Here is a 21,058-nt window from a genome sequence, read left to right as displayed (position 1 = left end):
TTTTAAGACTTTTTATTTAATTTCGGTTACATTTACATAATGGCTAATTATGGCCATAAAGTGTGAATGTTACAACTTTTGGAATGCCTTCAATAGTTTCATTTTGAGGCTATATAAAGCCATGTTTGTTGTATTTGTAAGGGAGACTTAGAAGATATATCAAAAGAAGCATTTGTGCTTTTCTTTAGCCAATGGCTGAGTTTCTTTGCAACTCTATGTAGTTTAGGTTGCATGTAGAATCATTCAAGCTCGACATGATCAATCTTGCTTGTGGAGTGATTCGAATCTCAAACAAGTGTTCTTGTGTTGAGATATTTGATCAACAAGAATCATTCAAGCTAGACATGATCGATCTTGCTTGTGGAGTGATTCGAATCTCAATCAAGTGTTCTTGACTTGAGATATTCGATCGACAAGGTAATCCGAATCTTATTCCCCTTGTATTGATTCCTTATCTTATCAGGTAGGAATCACAGAGGACTAGGGTGGGTGGAACGATTGTGAGCACGTTATATGCTTGATTTAGCCAAGAAATAAATTTATGAACTAAACTTAGTATCCGAGGTCTAGGTTGATTGGCCCAACAGGCTGTTTTCGCTAGACGAAGAGTCATTGAGTCTTCCGTTACGTGATTTTCGAGGCTTCAAATCTCAAACCGTGACGAAAATGACAAAAAGAAAGGAAAATAAAAATAAAAGTAAAATTAAGTTGAACATTAAAATAACGCAATTTAAAATCGAAACGGCACCTCGACCAAAACAAATTGAAAAGCAATGCAAACATGTGTTGTGAAAGGTTTGTTACAGACGGAGAAAGGGTTCGGGATACTGTTTCGAACGAAATATGAAAGGCCCAAAGTACAGAGACCGGGTCGACACTCATAAACGACCCTCAAGTGACAATGCAGCTCTCAAACGCTCCCCCACCTCGAGCGACAGTTAGCGAAGACCTGAAAAAGAAATCTAAAAGGCGGCGAGTAAAAAAGTACTCAGTAAGCAGCCTACTTGTAGGCTCTCATCGCATCGAGTTCCTGGTAGGTTTCCGCGAGCTTTTCTCTAGGCTCCAGGAAGTTTCGGCTTTACTCTATAGTTGTCTGACCTTCTGGGGAAGCCTTCAATGGTGTCGTGGTGTAGTTGGTTATCACGTCAGTCTAACACACTGAAGGTCTCCAGTTCAAGTCTGGGCGACGCCATATTTGAAAATTTTACTTTTTTAGTCTTCTCTATTTATAATGTGGATTCATTTTAGACCTTTACGAGAAAGTTTAAGAGCTTTAGAGCTCGATAAGTCCGAGAACCAGCACGACTTTTATTGAAAAAATACTGGTAGGAATCACAGAGGACTAGGGTGGGTGGAACGATTGTGAGCACGTTATATGCTTGATTTAGCCAAGAAATAAATTTATGAACTAAACTTAGTATCCGAGGTCTAGGTTGATTGGCCCAACAGGCTGTTTTCGCTAGACGAAGAGTCATTGAGTCTTCCGTTACGTGATTTTCGAGGCTTCAAATCTCAAACCGTGACGAAAATGACAAAAAGAAAGGAAAATAAAAATAAAAGTAAAATTAAGTTGAACATTAAAATAACGCAATTTAAAATCGAAACGGCACCTCGACCAAAACAAATTGAAAAGCAATGCAAACATGTGTTGTGAAAGGTTTGTTACAGACGGAGAAAGGGTTCGGGATACTGTTTCGAACGAAATATGAAAGGCCCAAAGTACAGAGACCGGGTCGACACTCATAAACGACCCTCAAGTGACAATGCAGCTCTCAAACGCTCCCCCACCTCGAGCGACAGTTAGCGAAGACCTGAAAAAGAAATCTAAAAGGCGGCGAGTAAAAAAGTACTCAGTAAGCAGCCTACTTGTAGGCTCTCATCGCATCGAGTTCCTGGTAGGTTTCCGCGAGCTTTTCTCTAGGCTCCAGGAAGTTTCGGCTTTACTCTATAGTTGTCTGACCTTCTGGGGAAGCCTTCAATGGTGTCGTGGTGTAGTTGGTTATCACGTCAGTCTAACACACTGAAGGTCTCCAGTTCAAGTCTGGGCGACGCCATATTTGAAAATTTTACTTTTTTAGTCTTCTCTATTTATAATGTGGATTCATTTTAGACCTTTACGAGAAAGTTTAAGAGCTTTAGAGCTCGATAAGTCCGAGAACCAGCACGACTTTTATTGAAAAAATATTGGTAGGAATCACAGAGGACTAGGGTGGGTGGAACGATTGTGAGCACGTTATATGCTTGATTTAGCCAAGAAATAAATTTATGAACTAAACTTAGTATCCGAGGTCTAGGTTGATTGGCCCAACAGGCTGTTTTCGCTAGACGAAGAGTCATTGAGTCTTCCGTTACGTGATTTTCGAGGCTTCAAATCTCAAACCGTGACGAAAATGACAAAAAGAAAGGAAAATAAAAATAAAAGTAAAATTAAGTTGAACATTAAAATAACGCAATTTAAAATCGAAACGGCACCTCGACCAAAACAAATTGAAAAGCAATGCAAACATGTGTTGTGAAAGGTTTGTTACAGACGGAGAAAGGGTTCGGGATACTGTTTCGAACGAAATATGAAAGGCCCAAAGTACAGAGACCGGGTCGACACTCATAAACGACCCTCAAGTGACAATGCAGCTCTCAAACGCTCCCCCACCTCGAGCGACAGTTAGCGAAGACCTGAAAAAGAAATCTAAAAGGCGGCGAGTAAAAAAGTACTCAGTAAGCAGCCTACTTGTAGGCTCTCATCGCATCGAGTTCCTGGTAGGTTTCCGCGAGCTTTTCTCTAGGCTCCAGGAAGTTTTGGCTTTACTCTATAGTTGTCTGACCTTCTGGGGAAGCCTTCAATGGTGTCGTGGTGTAGTTGGTTATCACGTCAGTCTAACACACTGAAGGTCTCCAGTTCAAGTCTGGGCGACGCCATATTTGAAAATTTTACTTTTTTAGTCTTCTCTATTTATAATGTGGATTCATTTTAGACCTTTACGAGAAAGTTTAAGAGCTTTAGAGCTTGATAAGTCCGAGAATTCATTTTAGACCTTTACGAGAAAGTTTAAGAGCTTTAGAGCTTGATAAGTCCGAGAACCAGCAGGACTTTTATTGAAAAAATACTGGTAGGAATCACAGAGGACTAGGGTGGGTGGAACGATTGTGAGCACGTTATATGCTTGATTTAGCCAAGAAATAAATTTATGAACTAAACTTAGTATCCGAGGTCTAGGTTGATTGGCCCAACAGGCTGTTTTCGCTAGACGAAGAGTCATTGAGTCTTCCGTTACGTGATTTTCGAGGCTTCAAATCTCAAACCGTGACGAAAATGACAAAAAGAAAGGAAAATAAAAATAAAAGTAAAATTAAGTTGAACATTAAAATAACGCAATTTAAAATCGAAACGGCACCTCGACCTAAACAAATTGAAAAGCAATGCAAACATGTGTTGTGAAAGGTTTGTTACAGACGGAGAAAGGGTTCGGGATACTGTTTCGAACGAAATATGAAAGGCCCAAAGTACAGAGACCGGGTCGACACTCATAAACGACCCTCAAGTGACAATGCAGCTCTCAAACGCTCCCCCACCTCGAGCGACAGTTAGCGAAGACCTGAAAAAGAAATCTAAAAGGCGGCGAGTAAAAAAGTACTCAGTAAGCAGCCTACTTGTAGGCTCTCATCGCATCGAGTTCCTGGTAGGTTTCCGCGAGCTTTTCTCTAGGCTCCAGGAAGTTTCGGCTTTACTCTATAGTTGTCTGACCTTCTGGGGAAGCCTTCAATGGTGTCGTGGTGTAGTTGGTTATCACGTCAGTCTAACACACTGAAGGTCTCCAGTTCAAGTCTGGGCGACGCCATATTTGAAAATTTTACTTTTTTAGTCTTCTCTATTTATAATGTGGATTCATTTTAGACCTTTACGAGAAAGTTTAAGAGCTTTAGAGCTTGATAAGTCCGAGAACCAGCACGACTTTTATTGAAAAAATACTGGTAGGAATCACAGAGGACTAGGGTGGGTGGAACGATTGTGAGCACGTTATATGCTTGATTTAGCCAAGAAATAAATTTATGAACTAAACTTAGTATCCGAGGTCTAGGTTGATTGGCCCAACAGGCTGTTTTCGCTAGACGAAGAGTCATTGAGTCTTCCGTTACGTGATTTTCGAGGCTTCAAATCTCAAACCGTGACGAAAATGACAAAAAGAAAGGAAAATAAAAATAAAAGTAAAATTAAGTTGAACATTAAAATAACGCAATTTAAAATCGAAACGGCACCTCGACCAAAACAAATTGAAAAGCAATGCAAACATGTGTTGTGAAAGGTTTGTTACAGACGGAGAAAGGGTTCGGGATACTGTTTCGAACGAAATATGAAAGGCCCAAAGTACAGAGACCGGGTCGACACTCATAAACGACCCTCAAGTGACAATGCAGCTCTCAAACGCTCCCCCACCTCGAGCGACAGTTAGCGAAGACCTGAAAAAGAAATCTAAAAGGCGGCGAGTAAAAAAGTACTCAGTAAGCAGCCTACTTGTAGGCTCTCATCGCATCGAGTTCCTGGTAGGTTTCCGCGAGCTTTTCTCTAGGCTCCAGGAAGTTTCGGCTTTACTCTATAGTTGTCTGACCTTCTGGGGTAGCCTTCAATGGTGTCGTGGTGTAGTTGGTTATCACGTCAGTCTAACACACTGAAGGTCTCCAGTTCAAGTCTGGGCGACGCCATATTTGAAAATTTTACTTTTTTAGTCTTCTCTATTTATAATGTGGATTCATTTTAGACCTTTACGAGAAAGTTTAAGAGCTTTAGAGCTTGATAAGTCCGAGAACCAGCACGACTTTTATTGAAAAAATACTGGTAGGAATCACAGAGGACTAGGGTGGGTGGAACGATTGTGAGCACGTTATATGCTTGATTTAGCCAAGAAATAAATTTATGAACTAAACTTAGTATCCGAGGTCTAGGTTGATTGTAAATTTATGAACTAAACTTAGTATCCGAGGTCTAGGTTGATTGGCCCAACAGGCTGTTTTCGCTAGACGAAGAGTCATTGAGTCTTCCGTTACGTGATTTTCGAGGCTTCAAATCTCAAACCGTGACGAAAATGACAAAAAGAAAGGAAAATAAAAATAAAAGTAAAATTAAGTTGAACATTAAAATAACGCAATTTAAAATCGAAACGGCACCTCGACCAAAACAAATTGAAAAGCAATGCAAACATGTGTTGTGAAAGGTTTGTTACAGACGGAGAAAGGGTTCGGGATACTGTTTCGAACGAAATATGAAAGGCCCAAAGTACAGAGACCGGGTCGACACTCATAAACGACCCTCAAGTGACAATGCAGCTCTCAAACGCTCCCCCACCTCGAGCGACAGTTAGCGAAGACCTGAAAAAGAAATCTAAAAGGCGGCGAGTAAAAAAGTACTCAGTAAGCAGCCTACTTGTAGGCTCTCATCGCATCGAGTTCCTGGTAGGTTTCCGCGAGCTTTTCTCTAGGCTCCAGGAAGTTTCGGCTTTACTCTATAGTTGTCTGACCTTCTGGGGAAGCCTTCAATGGTGTCGTGGTGTAGTTGGTTATCACGTCAGTCTAACACACTGAAGGTCTCCAGTTCAAGTCTGGGCGACGCCATATTTGAAAATTTTACTTTTTTAGTCTTCTCTATTTATAATGTGGATTCATTTTAGAACTTTACGAGAAAGTTTAAGAGCTTTAGAGCTTGATAAGTCCGAGAACCAGCACGACTTTTATTGAAAAAATACTGGTAGGAATCACAGAGGACTAGGGTGGGTGGAACGATTGTGAGCACGTTATATGCTTGATTTAGCCAAGAAATAAATTTATGAACTAAACTTAGTATCCGAGGTCTAGGTTGATTGGCCCAACAGGCTGTTTTCGCTAGACGAAGAGTCATTGAGTCTTCCGTTACGTGATTTTCGAGGCTTCAAATCTCAAACCGTGACGAAAATGACAAAAAGAAAGGAAAATAAAAATAAAAGTAAAATTAAGTTGAACATTAAAATAACGCAATTTAAAATCGAAACGGCACCTCGACCAAAACAAATTGAAAAGCAATGCAAACATGTGTTGTGAAAGGTTTGTTACAAACGGAGAAAGGGTTCGGGATACTGTTTCGAACGAAATATGAAAGGCCCAAAGTATAGAGACCGGGTCGACACTCATAAACGACCCTCAAGTGACAATGCAGCTCTCAAACGCTCCCCCACCTCGAGCGACAGTTAGCGAAGACCTGAAAAAGAAATCTAAAAGGCGGCGAGTAAAAAAGTACTCAGTAAGCAGCCTACTTGTAGGCTCTAATCGCATCGAGTTCCTGGTAGGTTTCCGCGAGCTTTTCTCTAGGCTCCAGGAAGTTTCGGCTTTACTCTATAGTTGTCTGACCTTCTGGGGAAGCCTTCAATGGTGTCGTGGTGTAGTTGGTTATCACGTCAGTCTAACACACTGAAGGTCTCCAGTTCAAGTCTGGGCGACGCCATATTTGAAAATTTTACTTTTTTAGTCTTCTCTATTTATAATGTGGATTCATTTTAGACCTTTACGAGAAAGTTGAAGAGCTTTAGAGCTTGATAAGTCCGAGAACCAGCACGACTTTTATTGAAAAAATACTGGTAGGAATCACAGAGGACTAGGGTGGGTGGAACGATTGTGAGCACGTTATATGCTTGATTTAGCCAAGAAATAAATTTATGAACTAAACTTAGTATCCGAGGTCTAGGTTGATTGGCCCAACAGGCTGTTTTCGCTAGACGAAGAGTCATTGAGTCTTCCGTTACGTGATTTTCGAGGCTTCAAATCTCAAACCGTGACGAAAATGACAAAAAGAAAGGAAAATAAAAATAAAAGTAAAATTAAGTTGAACATTAAAATAACGCAATTTAAAATCGAAACGGCACCTCGACCAAAACAAATTGAAAAGCAATGCAAACATGTGTTGTGAAAGGTTTGTTACAGACGGAGAAAGGGTTCGGGATACTGTTTCGAACGAAATATGAAAGGCCCAAAGTACAGAGACCGGGTCGACACTCATAAACGACCCTCAAGTGACAATGCAGCTCTCAAACGCTCCCCCACCTCGAGCGACAGTTAGCGAAGACCTGAAAAAGAAATCTAAAAGGCGGCGAGTAAAAAAGTACTCAGCAAGCAGCCTACTTGTAGGCTCTCATCGCATCGAGTTCCTGGTAGGTTTCCGCGAGCTTTTCTCTAGGCTCCAGGAAGTTTCGGCCTTGCTCTATAGTTGTCTGACCTTCTGGGGAAGCCTTCAATGGTGTCGTGGTGTAGTTGGTTATCACGTCAGTCTAACACACTGAAGGTCTCCAGTTCAAGTCTGGGCGACGCCATATTTGAAAATTTTACTTTTTTAGTCTTCTCTATTTATAATGTGGATTCATTTTAGACCTTTACGAGAAAGTTTAAGAGCTTTAGAGCTTGATAAGTCCGAGAACCAGCACGACTTTTATTGAAAAAATACTGGTAGGAATCACAGAGGACTAGGGTGGGTGGAACGATTGTGAGCACGTTATATGCTTGATTTAGCCAAGAAATAAATTTATGAACTAAACTTAGTATCCGAGGTCTAGGTTGATTGGCCCAACAGGCTGTTTTCGCTAGACGAAGAGTCATTGAGTCTTCCGTTACGTGATTTTCGAGGCTTCAAATCTCAAACCGTGACGAAAATGACAAAAAGAAAGGAAAATAAAAATAAAAGTAAAATTAAGTTGAACATTAAAATAACGCAATTTAAAATCGAAACGGCACCTCGACCAAAACAAATTGAAAAGCAATGCAAACATGTGTTGTGAAAGGTTTGTTACAGACGGAGAAAGGGTTCGGGATACTGTTTCGAACGAAATATGAAAGGCCCAAAGTACAGAGACCGGGTCGACACTCATAAACGACCCTCAAGTGACAATGCAGCTCTCAAACGCTCCCCCACCTCGAGCGACAGTTAGCGAAGACCTGAAAAAGAAATCTAAAAGGCGGCGAGTAAAAAAGTACTCAGTAAGCAGCCTACTTGTAGGCTCTCATCGCATCGAGTTCCTGGTAGGTTTCCGCGAGCTTTTCTCTAGGCTCCAGGAAGTTTCGGCTTTACTCTATAGTTGTCTGACCTTCTGGGGAAGCCTTCAATGGTGTCGTGGTGTAGTTGGTTATCACGTCAGTCTAACACACTGAAGGTCTCCAGTTCAAGTCTGGGCGACGCCATATTTGAAAATTTTACTTTTTTAGTCTTCTCTATTTATAATGTGGATTCATTTTAGACCTTTACGAGAAAGTTTAAGAGCTTTAGAGCTTGATAAGTCCGAGAACCAGCACGACTTTTATTGAAAAAATACTGGTAGGAATCACAGAGGACTAGGGTGGGTGGAACGATTGTGAGCACGTTATATGCTTGATTTAGCCAAGAAATAAATTTATGAACTAAACTTAGTATCCGAGGTCTAGGTTGATTGGCCCAACAGGCTGTTTTCGCTAGACGAAGAGTCATTGAGTCTTCCGTTACGTGATTTTCGAGGCTTCAAATCTCAAACCGTGACGAAAATGACAAAAAGAAAGGAAAATAAAAATAAAAGTAAAATTAAGTTGAACATTAAAATAACGCAATTTAAAATCGAAACGGCACCTCGACCAAAACAAATTGAAAAGCAATGCAAACATGTGTTGTGAAAGGTTTGTTACAGACGGAGAAAGGGTTCGGGATACTGTTTCGAACGAAATATGAAAGGCCCAAAGTACAGAGACCGGGTCGACACTCATAAACGACCCTCAAGTGACAATGCAGCTCTCAAACGCTCCCCCACCTCGAGCGACAGTTAGCGAAGACCTGAAAAAGAAATCTAAAAGGCGGCGAGTAAAAAAGTACTCAGTAAGCAGCCTACTTGTAGGCTCTCATCGCATCGAGTTCCTGGTAGGTTTCCGCGAGCTTTTCTCTAGGCTCCAGGAAGTTTCGGCTTTACTCTATAGTTGTCTGACCTTCTGGGGAAGCCTTCAATGGTGTCGTGGTGTAGTTGGTTATCACGTCAGTCTAACACACTGAAGGTCTCCAGTTCAAGTCTGGGCGACGCCATATTTGAAAATTTTACTTTTTTAGTCTTCTCTATTTATAATGTGGATTCATTTTAGACCTTTACGAGAAAGTTTAAGAGCTTTAGAGCTTGATAAGTCCGAGAACCAGCACGACTTTTATTGAAAAAATACTGGTAGGAATCACAGAGGACTAGGGTGGGTGGAACGATTGTGAGCACGTTATATGCTTGATTTAGCCAAGAAATAAATTTATGAACTAAACTTAGTATCCGAGGTCTAGGTTGATTGGCCCAACAGGCTGTTTTCGCTAGACGAAGAGTCATTGAGTCTTCCGTTACGTGATTTTCGAGGCTTCAAATCTCAAACCGTGACGAAAATGACAAAAAGAAAGGAAAATAAAAATAAAAGTAAAATTAAGTTGAACATTAAAATAACGCAATTTAAAATCGAAACGGCACCTCGACCAAAACAAATTGAAAAGCAATGCAAACATGTGTTGTGAAAGGTTTGTTACAGACGGAGAAAGGGTTCGGGATACTGTTTCGAACGAAATATGAAAGGCCCAAAGTACAGAGACCGGGTCGACACTCATAAACGACCCTCAAGTGACAATGCAGCTCTCAAACGCTCCCCCACCTCGAGCGACAGTTAGCGAAGACCTGAAAAAGAAATCTAAAAGGCGGCGAGTAAAAAAGTACTCAGTAAGCAGCCTACTTGTAGGCTCTCATCGCATCGAGTTCCTGGTAGGTTTCCGCGAGCTTTTCTCTAGGCTCCAGGAAGTTTCGGCTTTACTCTATAGTTGTCTGACCTTCTGGGGAAGCCTTCAATGGTGTCGTGGTGTAGTTGGTTATCACGTCAGTCTAACACACTGAAGGTCTCCAGTTCAAGTCTGGGCGACGCCATATTTGAAAATTTTACTTTTTTAGTCTTCTCTATTTATAATGTGGATTCATTTTAGACCTTTACGAGAAAGTTTAAGAGCTTTAGAGCTTGATAAGTCCGAGAACCAGCACGACTTTTATTGAAAAAATACTGGTAGGAATCACAGAGGACTAGGGTGGGTGGAACGATTGTGAGCACGTTATATGCTTGATTTAGCCAAGAAATAAATTTATGAACTAAACTTAGTATCCGAGGTCTAGGTTGATTGGCCCAACAGGCTGTTTTCGCTAGACGAAGAGTCATTGAGTCTTCCGTTACGTGATTTTCGAGGCTTCAAATCTCAAACCGTGACGAAAATGACAAAAAGAAAGGAAAATAAAAATAAAAGTAAAATTAAGTTGAACATTAAAATAACGCAATTTAAAATCGAAACGGCACCTCGACCAAAACAAATTGAAAAGCAATGCAAACATGTGTTGTGAAAGGTTTGTTACAGACGGAGAAAGGGTTCGGGATACTGTTTCGAACGAAATATGAAAGGCCCAAAGTACAGAGACCGGGTCGACACTCATAAACGACCCTCAAGTGACAATGCAGCTCTCAAACGCTCCCCCACCTCGAGCGACAGTTAGCGAAGACCTGAAAAAGAAATCTAAAAGGCGGCGAGTAAAAAAGTACTCAGTAAGCAGCCTACTTGTAGGCTCTAATCGCATCGAGTTCCTGGTAGGTTTCCGCGAGCTTTTCTCTAGGCTCCAGGAAGTTTCGGCTTTACTCTATAATTGTCTGACCTTCTGGGGAAGCCTTCAATGGTGTCGTGGTGTAGTTGGTTATCACGTCAGTCTAACACACTGAAGGTCTCCAGTTCAAGTCTGGGCGATGCCATATTTGAAAATTTTACTTTTTTAGTCTTCTCTATTTATAATGTGGATTCATTTTAGACCTTTACGAGAAAGTTTAAGAGCTTTAGAGCTTGATAAGTCCGAGAACCAGCAGGACTTTTATTGAAAAATACTGGTAGGAATCACAGAGGACTAGGGTGGGTGGAACGATTGTGAGCACGTTATATGCTTGATTTAGCCAAGAAATAAATTTATGAACTAAACTTAGTATCCGAGGTCTAGGTTGATTGGCCCAACAGGCTGTTTTCGCTAGACGAAGAGTCATTGAGTCTTCCGTTACGTGATTTTCGAGGCTTCAAATCTCAAACCGTGACGAAAATGACAAAAAGAAAGGAAAATAAAAATAAAAGTAAAATTAAGTTGAACATTAAAATAACGCAATTTAAAATCGAAACGGCACCTCGACCAAAACAAATTGAAAAGCAATGCAAACATGTGTTGTGAAAGGTTTGTTACAGACGGAGAAAGGGCTCGGGATACTGTTTCGAATGAAATATGAAAGGCCCAAAGTACAGAGACCGGGTCGACACTCATAAACGACCCTCAAGTGACAATGCAGCTCTCAAACGCTCCCCCACCTCGAGCGACAGTTAGCGAAGACCTGAAAAAGAAATCTAAAAGGCGGCGAGTAAAAAAGTACTCAGTAAGCAGCCTACTTGTAGGCTCTCATCGCATCGAGTTCCTGGTAGGTTTCCGCGAGCTTTTCTCTAGGCTCCAGGAAGTTTCGGCTTTACTCTATAGTTGTCTGACCTTCTGGGGAAGCCTTCAATGGTGTCGTGGTGTAGTTGGTTATCACGTCAGTCTAACACACTGAAGGTCTCCAGTTCAAGTCTGGGCGACGCCATATTTGAAAATTTTACTTTTTTAGTCTTCTCTATTTATAATGTGGATTCATTTTAGACCTTTACGAGAAAGTTTAAGAGCTTTAGAGCTTGATAAGTCCGAGAACCAGCACGACTTTTATTGAAAAAATACTGGTAGGAATCACAGAGGACTAGGGTGGGTGGAACGATTGTGAGCACGTTATATGCTTGATTTAGCCAAGAAATAAATTTATGAACTAAACTTAGTATCCGAGGTCTAGGTTGATTGGCCCAACAGGCTGTTTTCGCTAGACGAAGAGTCATTGAGTCTTCCGTTACGTGATTTTCGAGGCTTCAAATCTCAAACCGTGACGAAAATGACAAAAAGAAGGGAAAATAAAAATAAAAGTAAAATTAAGTTGAACATTAAAATAACGCAATTTAAAATCGAAACGGCACCTCGACCAAAACAAATTGAAAAGCAATGCAAACATGTGTTGTGAAAGGTTTGTTACAGACGGAGAAAGGGTTCGGGATACTGTTTCGAACGAAATATGAAAGGCCCAAAGTACAGAGACCGGGTCGACACTCATAAACGACCCTCAAGTGACAATGCAGCTCTCAAACGCTCCCCCACCTCGAGCGACAGTTAGCGAAGACCTGAAAAAGAAATCTAAAAGGCGGCGAGTAAAAAAGTACTCAGTAAGCAGCCTACTTGTAGGCTCTCATCGCATCGAGTTCCTGGTAGGTTTCCGCGAGCTTTTCTCTAGGCTCCAGGAAGTTTCGGCCTTACTCTATAGTTGTCTGACCTTCTGGGGAAGCCTTCAATGGTGTCGTGGTGTAGTTGGTTATCACGTCAGTCTAACACACTGAAGGTCTCCAGTTCAAGTCTGGGCGACGCCATATTTGAAAATTTTACTTTTTTAGTCTTCTCTATTTATAATGTGGATTCATTTTAGACCTTTACGAGAAAGTTTAAGAGCTTTAGAGCTTGATAAGTCCGAGAACCAGCACGACTTTTATTGAAAAAATACTGGTAGGAATCACAGAGGACTAGGGTGGGTGGAACGATTGTGAGCACGTTATATGCTTGATTTAGCCAAGAAATAAATTTATGAACTAAACTTAGTATCCGAGGTCTAGGTTGATTGGCCCAACAGGCTGTTTTCGCTAGACGAAGAGTCATTGAGTCTTCCGTTACGTGATTTTCGAGGCTTCAAATCTCAAACCGTGACGAAAATGACAAAAAGAAAGGAAAATAAAAATAAAAGTAAAATTAAGTTGAACATTAAAATAACGCAATTTAAAATCGAAACGGCACCTCGACCAAAACAAATTGAAAAGCAATGCAAACATGTGTTGTGAAAGGTTTGTTACAGACGGAGAAAGGGTTCGGGATACTGTTTCGAACGAAATATGAAAGGCCCAAAGTACAGAGACCGGGTCGACACTCATAAACGACCCTCAAGTGACAATGCAGCTCTCAAACGCTCCCCCACCTCGAGCGACAGTTAGCGAAGACCTGAAAAAGAAATCTAAAAGGCGGCGAGTAAAAAAGTACTCAGTAAGCAGCCTACTTGTAGGCTCTCATCGCATCGAGTTCCTGGTAGGTTTCCGCGAGCTTTTCTCTAGGCTCCAGGAAGTTTCGGCTTTACTCTATAGTTGTCTGACCTTCTGGGGAAGCCTTCAATGGTGTCGTGGTGTAGTTGGTTATCACGTCAGTCTAACACACTGAAGGTCTCCAGTTCAAGTCTGGGCGACGCCATATTTGAAAATTTTACTTTTTTAGTCTTCTCTATTTATAATGTGGATTCATTTTAGACCTTTACGAGAAAGTTTAAGAGCTTTAGAGCTTGATAAGTCCGAGAACCAGCACGACTTTTATTGAAAAAATACTGGTAGGAATCACAGAGGACTAGGGTGGGTGGAACGATTGTGAGCACGTTATATGCTTGATTTAGCCAAGAAATAAATTTATGAACTAAACTTAGTATCCGAGGTCTAGGTTGATTGGCCCAACAGGCTGTTTTCGCTAGACGAAGAGTCATTGAGTCTTCCGTTACGTGATTTTCGAGGCTTCAAATCTCAAACCGTGACGAAAATGACAAAAAGAAAGGAAAATAAAAATAAAAGTAAAATTAAGTTGAACATTAAAATAACGCAATTTAAAATCGAAACGGCACCTCGACCAAAACAAATTGAAAAGCAATGCAAACATGTGTTGTGAAAGGTTTGTTACAGACGGAGAAAGGGTTCGGGATACTGTTTCGAACGAAATATGAAAGGCCCAAAGTACAGAGACCGGGTCGACACTCATAAACGACCCTCAAGTGACAATGCAGCTCTCAAACGCTCCCCCACCTCGAGCGACAGTTAGCGAAGACCTGAAAAAGAAATCTAAAAGGCGGCGAGTAAAAAAGTACTCAGTAAGCAGCCTACTTGTAGGCTCTCATCGCATCGAGTTCCTGGTAGGTTTTCGCGAGCTTTTCTCTAGGCTCCAGGAAGTTTCGGCTTTACTCTATAGTTGTCTGACCTTCTGGGGAAGCCTTCAATGGTGTCGTGGTGTAGTTGGTTATCACGTCAGTCTAACACACTGAAGGTCTCCAGTTCAAGTCTGGGCGACGCCATATTTGAAAATTTTACTTTTTTAGTCTTCTCTATTTATAATGTGGATTCATTTTAGACCTTTACGAGAAAGTTTAAGAGCTTTAGAGCTTGATAAGTCCGAGAACCAGCACGACTTTTATTGAAAAAATACTGGTAGGAATCACAGAGGACTAGGGTGGGTGGAACGATTGTGAGCACGTTATATGCTTGATTTAGCCAAGAAATAAATTTATGAACTAAACTTAGTATCCGAGGTCTAGGTTGATTGGCCCAACAGGCTGTTTTCGCTAGACGAAGAGTCATTGAGTCTTCCGTTACGTGATTTTCGAGGCTTCAAATCTCAAACCGTGACGAAAATGACAAAAAGAAAGGAAAATAAAAATAAAAGTAAAATTAAGTTGAACATTAAAATAACGCAATTTAAAATCGAAACGGCACCTCGACCAAAACAAATTGAAAAGCAATGCAAACATGTGTTGTGAAAGGTTTGTTACAGACGGAGAAAGGGCTCGGGATACTGTTTCGAAGGAAATATGAAAGGCCCAAAGTACAGAGACCGGGTCGACACTCATAAACGACCCTCAAGTGACAATGCAGCTCTCAAACGCTCCCCCACCTCGAGCGACAGTTAGCGAAGACCTGAAAAAGAAATCTAAAAGGCGGCGAGTAAAAAAGTACTCAGTAAGCAGCCTACTTGTAGGCTCTCATCGCATCGAGTTCCTGGTAGGTTTCCGCGAGCTTTTCTCTAGGCTCCAGGAAGTTTCGGCTTTACTCTATAGTTGTCTGACCTTCTGGGGAAGCCTTCAATGGTGTCGTGGTGTAGTTGGTTATCACGTCAGTCTAACACACTGAAGGTCTCCAGTTCAAGTCTGGGCGATGCCATACTTGAAAATTTTACTTTTTTAGTCTTCTCTATTTATAATGTGGATTCATTTTAGACCTTTACGAGAAAGTTTAAGAGCTTTAGAGCTTGATAAGTCCGAGAACCAGCAGGACTTTTATTGAAAAAATACTGGTAGGAATCACAGAGGACTAGGGTGGGTGGAACGATTGTGAGCACGTTATATGCTTGATTTAGCCAAGAAATAAATTTATGAACTAAACTTAGTATCCGAGGTCTAGGTTGATTGGCCCAACAGGCTGTTTTCGCTAGACGAAGAGTCATTGAGTCTTCCGTTACGTGATTTTCGAGGCTTCAAATCTCAAACCGTGACGAAAATGACAAAAAGAAAGGAAAATAAAAATAAAAGTAAAATTAAGTTGAACATTAAAATAACGCAATTTAAAATCGAAACGGCACCTCGACCAAAACAAATTGAAAAGCAATGCAAACATGTGTTGTGAAAGGTTTGTTACAGACGGAGAAAGGGTTCGGGATACTGTTTCGAACGAAATATGAAAGGCCCAAAGTACAGAGACCGGGTCGACACTCATAAACGACCCTCAAGTGACAATGCAGCTTTCAAACGCTCCCCCACCTCGAGCGACAGTTAGCGAAGACCTGAAAAAGAAATCTAAAAGGCGGCGAGTAAAAAAGTACTCAGTAAGCAGCCTACTTGTAGGCTCTCATCGCATCGAGTTCCTGGTAGGTTTCCGCGAGCTTTTCTCTAGGCTCCAGGAAGTTTCGGCTTTACTCTATAGTTGTCTGACCTTCTGGGGAAGCCTTCAATGGTGTCGTGGTGTAGTTGGTTATCACGTCAGTTTTAGAGCTTGATAAGTCCGCGAACCAGCAGGACTTTTATTGAAAAAATACTGGTAGGAATCACAGAGGACTAGGGTGCGTGGAACGATTGTGAGCACATTATACGCTTGATTTAGCGAAGAAATAAATTTATGAACTAAACTTAGTATCCGAGGTCTAGGTTGATTGGCCCAACAGGCTGTTTTCGCTAGACGAAGAGCCATTGAGTCTTCCGTTACGTGATTTTCGAGGCTTCAAATCTAGGTTGATTGGCCCAATAGACTTTTTTCGCTAGACTTCGAGATGTAGGGAAGATTAAGGCCGTCAATTCAGCAGCCTTACCTTTATTAGTCATTGAGTCTTCCGTTACGTGATTTTCGAGGCTTCATATCTAGGTTGATTGGCCCAATAGCCTTTTTTCGCTAGACTTCGAGATGTAGGGAAGATTAAGGCCGTCAATTCAGTAGCCTTACCTTTATTAGGAGTTGCGAAAAGAACTCCCATCAAATTGGGGACTTTGACTTGACGAACAGACTTGGTGATAGTCAAGATGGATGACATCGATATCGTGTTAGGGATGGACTTCCCTACTAGAACACAAAGTCATCCCCATGCCCCTAGCAAAAAGTTCAGTAGTAACAGGGTCAAACCCAACAATTATCCAGACTAACACCCGCCAACCAGAAAGGGTGAAAAAGATGGCAACACTACAGTTGAGGTAGGATCTAAGCCGTGATGAACTTACACTCGCTGCCATTACCGTATCAGAAGAGGGAAGCTCGAGCGAGCCAACCTCAACAAAAGTCTCACGGTCAACTCAAAAACATCACAACATGAGACAAGGAAGTCGAACAAAGTATTTATCTCTAGCTAGGAAGATAAATAGCAAAGTTGATGTCATATCAGGGGCAGAATCACCTTCCACGAACGAATGTCATACGGCTGAACCCTAACTAGTCGATTTCTACGAGCAGCTAAATGACTTACTAATAGTTGGGTCCATCAGGCCCTCAAATACCACCATTAGTTATCATCCAAGTGTTAGAGAGAGACAACAAGCCAACACTACTGCTGAGGGAGTGAGAAAGAGACAAACCTCAGAAACAACACATGGTCACGTAGAAGTACCATCAAGACAGAGAAAGAGAAGGGTCGGTTAAAAGGACCAGGACTGTTTCAAGAAGGAGAGAGAGTTCTAATCAAGTTGAGGTCAGATCAACTCCGAGATCAAAACAACAAGAGTCAAAGACTGGTGAGAAAATACTATGGACCAGTCGAAGTTATTCATAAGATTGGAAAGGCGTCGTATAGGATCCATTTGCTCCCACGGATGTGGACTAGCCCTGTTGTCCACGTTAGTAACATGAAACGCTACTCTTCTTAAGTAAAAGACATCAAGCACAAAGAGGAGACATTACCTCACATAAAGAAGAAGAATCCTGAAGCAAAAGATGTAGGAGAAACTTTGACAGAGGAGACGCTAAGAGCCGACGAACCCAGAAATAGTTCTCAAAACCTCCTTACAGAATTGACGAGACTCCACAACACTGAAATCAGCTGGAAACACATTGAAGAGACCTAAAAGTCAATCTCAGCCTACAACACAGAGTTGTAACAAGTCGGTTGACATAGACGTCAACCAATTGAGTGGGGGAGGATGTCACGATCATGCTTGTCCAAAGCATGTTGCTTATGGCCGCATGATAGATGTCCTAGTCTTGCTTGTTTGGGTCGGTTGACAGGGATGTCAACCAATTGAGTCCTAGACTTGCTTGTTTGGGTCGGTTGACAAGGACGTCAACCAATTAAGTGGGGGAGGATGTCACGGTCATACATGTCCAAGGCGTGTTGTCAAAGGCTGCATGACAGATGTCCCGGTCTTGCTTGTCCAGGACGTGTTGTCCATGGTTGCATGCTCGTTCCAAACCCCTTTTACATGCTTTCATCCTAGATAGGTCTTTACCATTTCATATTGGGTCAGTATGATGGTGTATGACCGTTCACCAAAATCATGTATACACCTGCAAGGGCTAAAATGCCTCAAAATGTACTATAAGGGGATATGATTAGTTGTCAACTTCTCTCTACCCGATAGTTATATGCAGTAAGCTGTTGTTGTTGCCTTTTGCTTACATTCCCATATAACACCAATTTCAATTTCTCAAATCTTGATTTCAAAACTCTATTTCGAAATCTCTCTCCCCCGCTTTCTAAAACTTTCTTCTTGAACTAGGGTCAGAGGCTCGAGCATATGTCGTTTGGCCGTAGGCGACGCGAGAATGAATAGGCTTAACTCACTTGTTACTGAGAAGTGAGTGTCGCACAATTACAAGTCTGCTGCCATCAAAGTGCTATTGTGACAACGAGCAGGGTAGAGAAGTCAGTCATGGGGGACTCAAGAGTTTTATGTTTTTATTTTTATTTATTTTTTTATTGATAGACGTTTCCACACTTAGTTGTTCATTGGTTTAAACTGTGTTTGTGGACATCTAGTTTATAGGGACTAGGGAGTGACACCGAGTTAACTCGTGGTTTTAAGTTTTTATGTTGTTTGATTAAATTTTTTTAGGTTGCTCACCTTTTAACCTTTTTAAAGGGAACCCTCACCTGATTTTAACAAATTACCTCTTTTGCATATTTCATTTGTTTTAAAAGTCTTAAAATCACTTTTCTTTGTAACATCCATGACTGCTATGGGTAAGAAAAGTTGTCTTTTGCATATGATTTTTCATTTATGTATTTTAAGTTTTAAGATTTTTTTATTTATTTCTAGGTTACATTCCCAGTTTCTAATTATGATGATAAGGTATAAAGATTACAAACTCTTGGAATACCTCAAGTAAAGTCAAAGGTTTCATTTTGAGGTTATAAAAACGCATATATGTAAATTAATAACGACACACTATCAAAGTAAATTAATAACGAGGAATGCTTTCATAATGGAATGAGTTATCATAAATATATAAAATTAAAAATTTATGAATTTATTTATAAAAATTAATTCTAAAGCATGAGAACTTGGGTATTATTGTTAAAACTACAAATAAGATGATAGGTTACTATAAATAATTGTATTTTAACAGGTATATTCAAGAGCTTCTGCCATCGACAACCGATCCTGCATTGAAGAATGACCTCATAGTTTGTGAAAATGCATACAAGACACTGAGTGAAGCATTTCAAGAAGGAATTGAGTTATTCTTCAAAAAGGATTATAGAAGCATGTTGAATGCCGAGAAGGTTGCACCGAGAGCACAGGCGACCACCCGAGAAACAAAGCCCACTAGAGGAGAGGAACAGGGAGATGAGGATTCTCATTGCCGTAGCTATAGTTTCCGGCTCCATGATTGCATCTTAACGACCCTACTCTTAACTCTATCTAGACTCTTTTGGAATTTAAAATGCCTGTTTCTCTTTTTCAACAAATCTTTATTTTGAAAGATTTATATTAAAACATATAATAGAAAGTAATATTTTTTTAGAAAATATTAAAAGACGGAGAAAGTTCTTTAATTATTTAATTTTTAACAAAATAAGTTATTGCAGTGTAGTGCACACTAAAATGTTTCTCGTGCCTAGGATTCATATCGATTACCTATTTGTCTTGAAGTGTTTCTTAGTTATCCTACATAGCATTACTCTAAAGGCTCCTACATTTGTTGTATCTTATATGGTATATGAAGACACGTTTAACTTTAGAGCTCGTACGATGGAGCCACCAGAAAGAAATATGCACTTTTGGTATAGATATTAACTATCAATTCTAGTATGCATTTCTTAACCATTATATCCAAAACCGTTCTCATGCCGGTGTGCTCTTGGTTCATTCATAAATTTCTCATTTAAGCATCAAATTTATTTGACTAAAATGACAAAAAAAAAAAAAAACATATGGTACTTCTTTGAATTAAGGAGAGCAAAAATGGAGAGCATATTGAATTAATTGAGTTATATTTAAATTTATATGGTATGGAGTATTTAGCTTCGAATTTGAGCTAATATAACGCATTGAAATTCCCATTTTTAAAACTAATACTAAGACTATTTCGATTGCTAGTTTTTCCGAACTAACTTAAGAAGGTTATTTCGTATTTATTATATTAAAAATAGAATTGTTGGATGAAGGTCAGTTTTCACATAGTTTAACAAATAAGATTTTAATTATTATTTCAAAGGCCATAATTTGATTCTCTGACGCTCACAATAGTGTTAAACTAACAAAATCCAACTTAAAAAGAGACTATTTATGGAAAATGGAAGGGAAATAAAGGGAGAGAAGCGAGTATTATTGGATAACTCGAGCTACCCATTACTAAAGACGGTCCCATAAAATAGACATTCATCCCCTTCACTTTGTCAAAATCCAATATGGTTTTTACAAGATGTTTTCCGTCTTCTCTGATGTTGCTTGTCTTGATCGTCGTCTTCTTTATTGTTCAATCAGTAGTGGGTGACAGTGACACTGAGGATAGGATCGATAACTTGTGTCATCAAATGGAGGAATTCGGGTTTTGCAGTCAAACCTTCCATGAGAATCTAAATGGTCCGACAGACGATATAGGACTAACCCAAATAGCAATTTTCCAAGCTCAAGCCAATGCAAGCAAAACACTTCGGTATTGTTGTGAAAAATACATAACATTTAAAAAGTTACAAAGGGTTTAAGTTGATAGGTTAAGATGAATACTTGCATTCTTAACAGGTATATTCAAGAGCTTCTACCAACAATAACTGATCCTGCATTGAAGAACGGCCTTATAGTATGTGAAAATGCATACAAGACAGTGAATGAAGCACTTCAAGAAGGGATTGAATTATTCTTCAAAAAAGATTATAGAAGCATGTTAAATGTCGAGAAGATTGCACCCAGAGCACAAGCGAGTTGCAACATGATTTTTAGCACACCACCCGAAAAACAAGGTCTACTAGAGGAGAGGAACAGGGAGATAAGAATTCTGATTGCCATGGCTATAGTTTCGGGCTACATCATGACCAGTTCTAGCTCTCTCTAATCTCCTTTCTAATAAAACTCCTCTTTTAACACGTTTTTGAAGGATTTGATGATGCAATCCATAAGTATGATTTTTTTTTTTTATCATGAATTAAAAAATAAAGATCATAAGTTTTTTTTTTTTTTTTTTTTTTTTTTTTTTTTTTTTTTTTTTTTTTTTTTT

The 21,058-nt window shown here is 40.2% G+C and overlaps 1 protein-coding gene and 17 non-coding genes across 18 annotated transcripts; all 18 read left to right on the top strand.

Annotated features, from left to right (window-relative positions):
• Positions 1 to 1,118: 1,118 nt before the first annotated feature.
• Positions 1,119 to 1,192, top strand: TRNAV-AAC. The gene has a single exon. It is a non-coding gene; the product is annotated as a tRNA-Val (tRNA).
• Positions 1,193 to 1,980: 788 nt separating this feature from the next.
• On the top strand, positions 1,981 to 2,054 carry TRNAV-AAC. Its single transcript has one exon. It is a non-coding gene; the product is annotated as a tRNA-Val (tRNA).
• A 788-nt stretch (positions 2,055 to 2,842) lies between these two features.
• Positions 2,843 to 2,916, top strand: TRNAV-AAC. The gene has a single exon. It is a non-coding gene; the product is annotated as a tRNA-Val (tRNA).
• An 846-nt stretch (positions 2,917 to 3,762) lies between these two features.
• On the top strand, positions 3,763 to 3,836 carry TRNAV-AAC. The gene has a single exon. It is a non-coding gene; the product is annotated as a tRNA-Val (tRNA).
• Positions 3,837 to 4,624: 788 nt separating this feature from the next.
• TRNAV-AAC lies at positions 4,625 to 4,698 on the top strand. The gene has a single exon. It is a non-coding gene; the product is annotated as a tRNA-Val (tRNA).
• An 832-nt stretch (positions 4,699 to 5,530) lies between these two features.
• Positions 5,531 to 5,604, top strand: TRNAV-AAC. Its single transcript has one exon. It is a non-coding gene; the product is annotated as a tRNA-Val (tRNA).
• A 788-nt stretch (positions 5,605 to 6,392) lies between these two features.
• TRNAV-AAC lies at positions 6,393 to 6,466 on the top strand. The gene has a single exon. It is a non-coding gene; the product is annotated as a tRNA-Val (tRNA).
• Positions 6,467 to 7,254: 788 nt separating this feature from the next.
• Positions 7,255 to 7,328, top strand: TRNAV-AAC. The gene has a single exon. It is a non-coding gene; the product is annotated as a tRNA-Val (tRNA).
• A 788-nt stretch (positions 7,329 to 8,116) lies between these two features.
• On the top strand, positions 8,117 to 8,190 carry TRNAV-AAC. Its single transcript has one exon. It is a non-coding gene; the product is annotated as a tRNA-Val (tRNA).
• Positions 8,191 to 8,978: 788 nt separating this feature from the next.
• On the top strand, positions 8,979 to 9,052 carry TRNAV-AAC. Its single transcript has one exon. It is a non-coding gene; the product is annotated as a tRNA-Val (tRNA).
• Positions 9,053 to 9,840: 788 nt separating this feature from the next.
• Positions 9,841 to 9,914, top strand: TRNAV-AAC. The gene has a single exon. It is a non-coding gene; the product is annotated as a tRNA-Val (tRNA).
• A 788-nt stretch (positions 9,915 to 10,702) lies between these two features.
• Positions 10,703 to 10,776, top strand: TRNAV-AAC. The gene has a single exon. It is a non-coding gene; the product is annotated as a tRNA-Val (tRNA).
• Positions 10,777 to 11,563: 787 nt separating this feature from the next.
• Positions 11,564 to 11,637, top strand: TRNAV-AAC. Its single transcript has one exon. It is a non-coding gene; the product is annotated as a tRNA-Val (tRNA).
• Positions 11,638 to 12,425: 788 nt separating this feature from the next.
• Positions 12,426 to 12,499, top strand: TRNAV-AAC. The gene has a single exon. It is a non-coding gene; the product is annotated as a tRNA-Val (tRNA).
• A 788-nt stretch (positions 12,500 to 13,287) lies between these two features.
• On the top strand, positions 13,288 to 13,361 carry TRNAV-AAC. The gene has a single exon. It is a non-coding gene; the product is annotated as a tRNA-Val (tRNA).
• A 788-nt stretch (positions 13,362 to 14,149) lies between these two features.
• TRNAV-AAC lies at positions 14,150 to 14,223 on the top strand. The gene has a single exon. It is a non-coding gene; the product is annotated as a tRNA-Val (tRNA).
• A 788-nt stretch (positions 14,224 to 15,011) lies between these two features.
• TRNAV-AAC lies at positions 15,012 to 15,085 on the top strand. The gene has a single exon. It is a non-coding gene; the product is annotated as a tRNA-Val (tRNA).
• A 5,167-nt stretch (positions 15,086 to 20,252) lies between these two features.
• On the top strand, positions 20,253 to 20,896 carry LOC111450843. Its single transcript, XM_023091134.1, has 2 exons — positions 20,253 to 20,500; positions 20,587 to 20,896. Exons 1-2 carry the CDS (start codon positions 20,253 to 20,255, stop codon positions 20,894 to 20,896), a joined length of 558 nt encoding a protein of 185 aa, XP_022946902.1.
• The last annotated feature ends 162 nt before the right edge of the window (positions 20,897 to 21,058 follow it).

This window comes from Cucurbita moschata, unplaced genomic scaffold (genome assembly GCF_002738365.1).
Source record: "Cucurbita moschata cultivar Rifu unplaced genomic scaffold, Cmos_1.0 Cmo_Scf00012, whole genome shotgun sequence".
NCBI classification, from domain to species: Eukaryota; Viridiplantae; Streptophyta; class Magnoliopsida; order Cucurbitales; family Cucurbitaceae; genus Cucurbita; species Cucurbita moschata.
This window is presented reverse-complemented; position numbering and strand designations above follow the sequence as displayed.

Bases quoted from the DNA above. Each gene is read 5' to 3' on its own strand.
- LOC111450843 (XM_023091134.1), top strand. From the start codon at position 20,253: ATGGTTTTTACAAGATGTTTTCCGTCTTCTCTGATGTTGCTTGTCTTG. The intron at 20,501-20,586 runs GTATTGTTGTGA...CATTCTTAACAG, and splicing joins AATGCAAGCAAAACACTTCG to GTATATTCAAGAGCTTCTAC.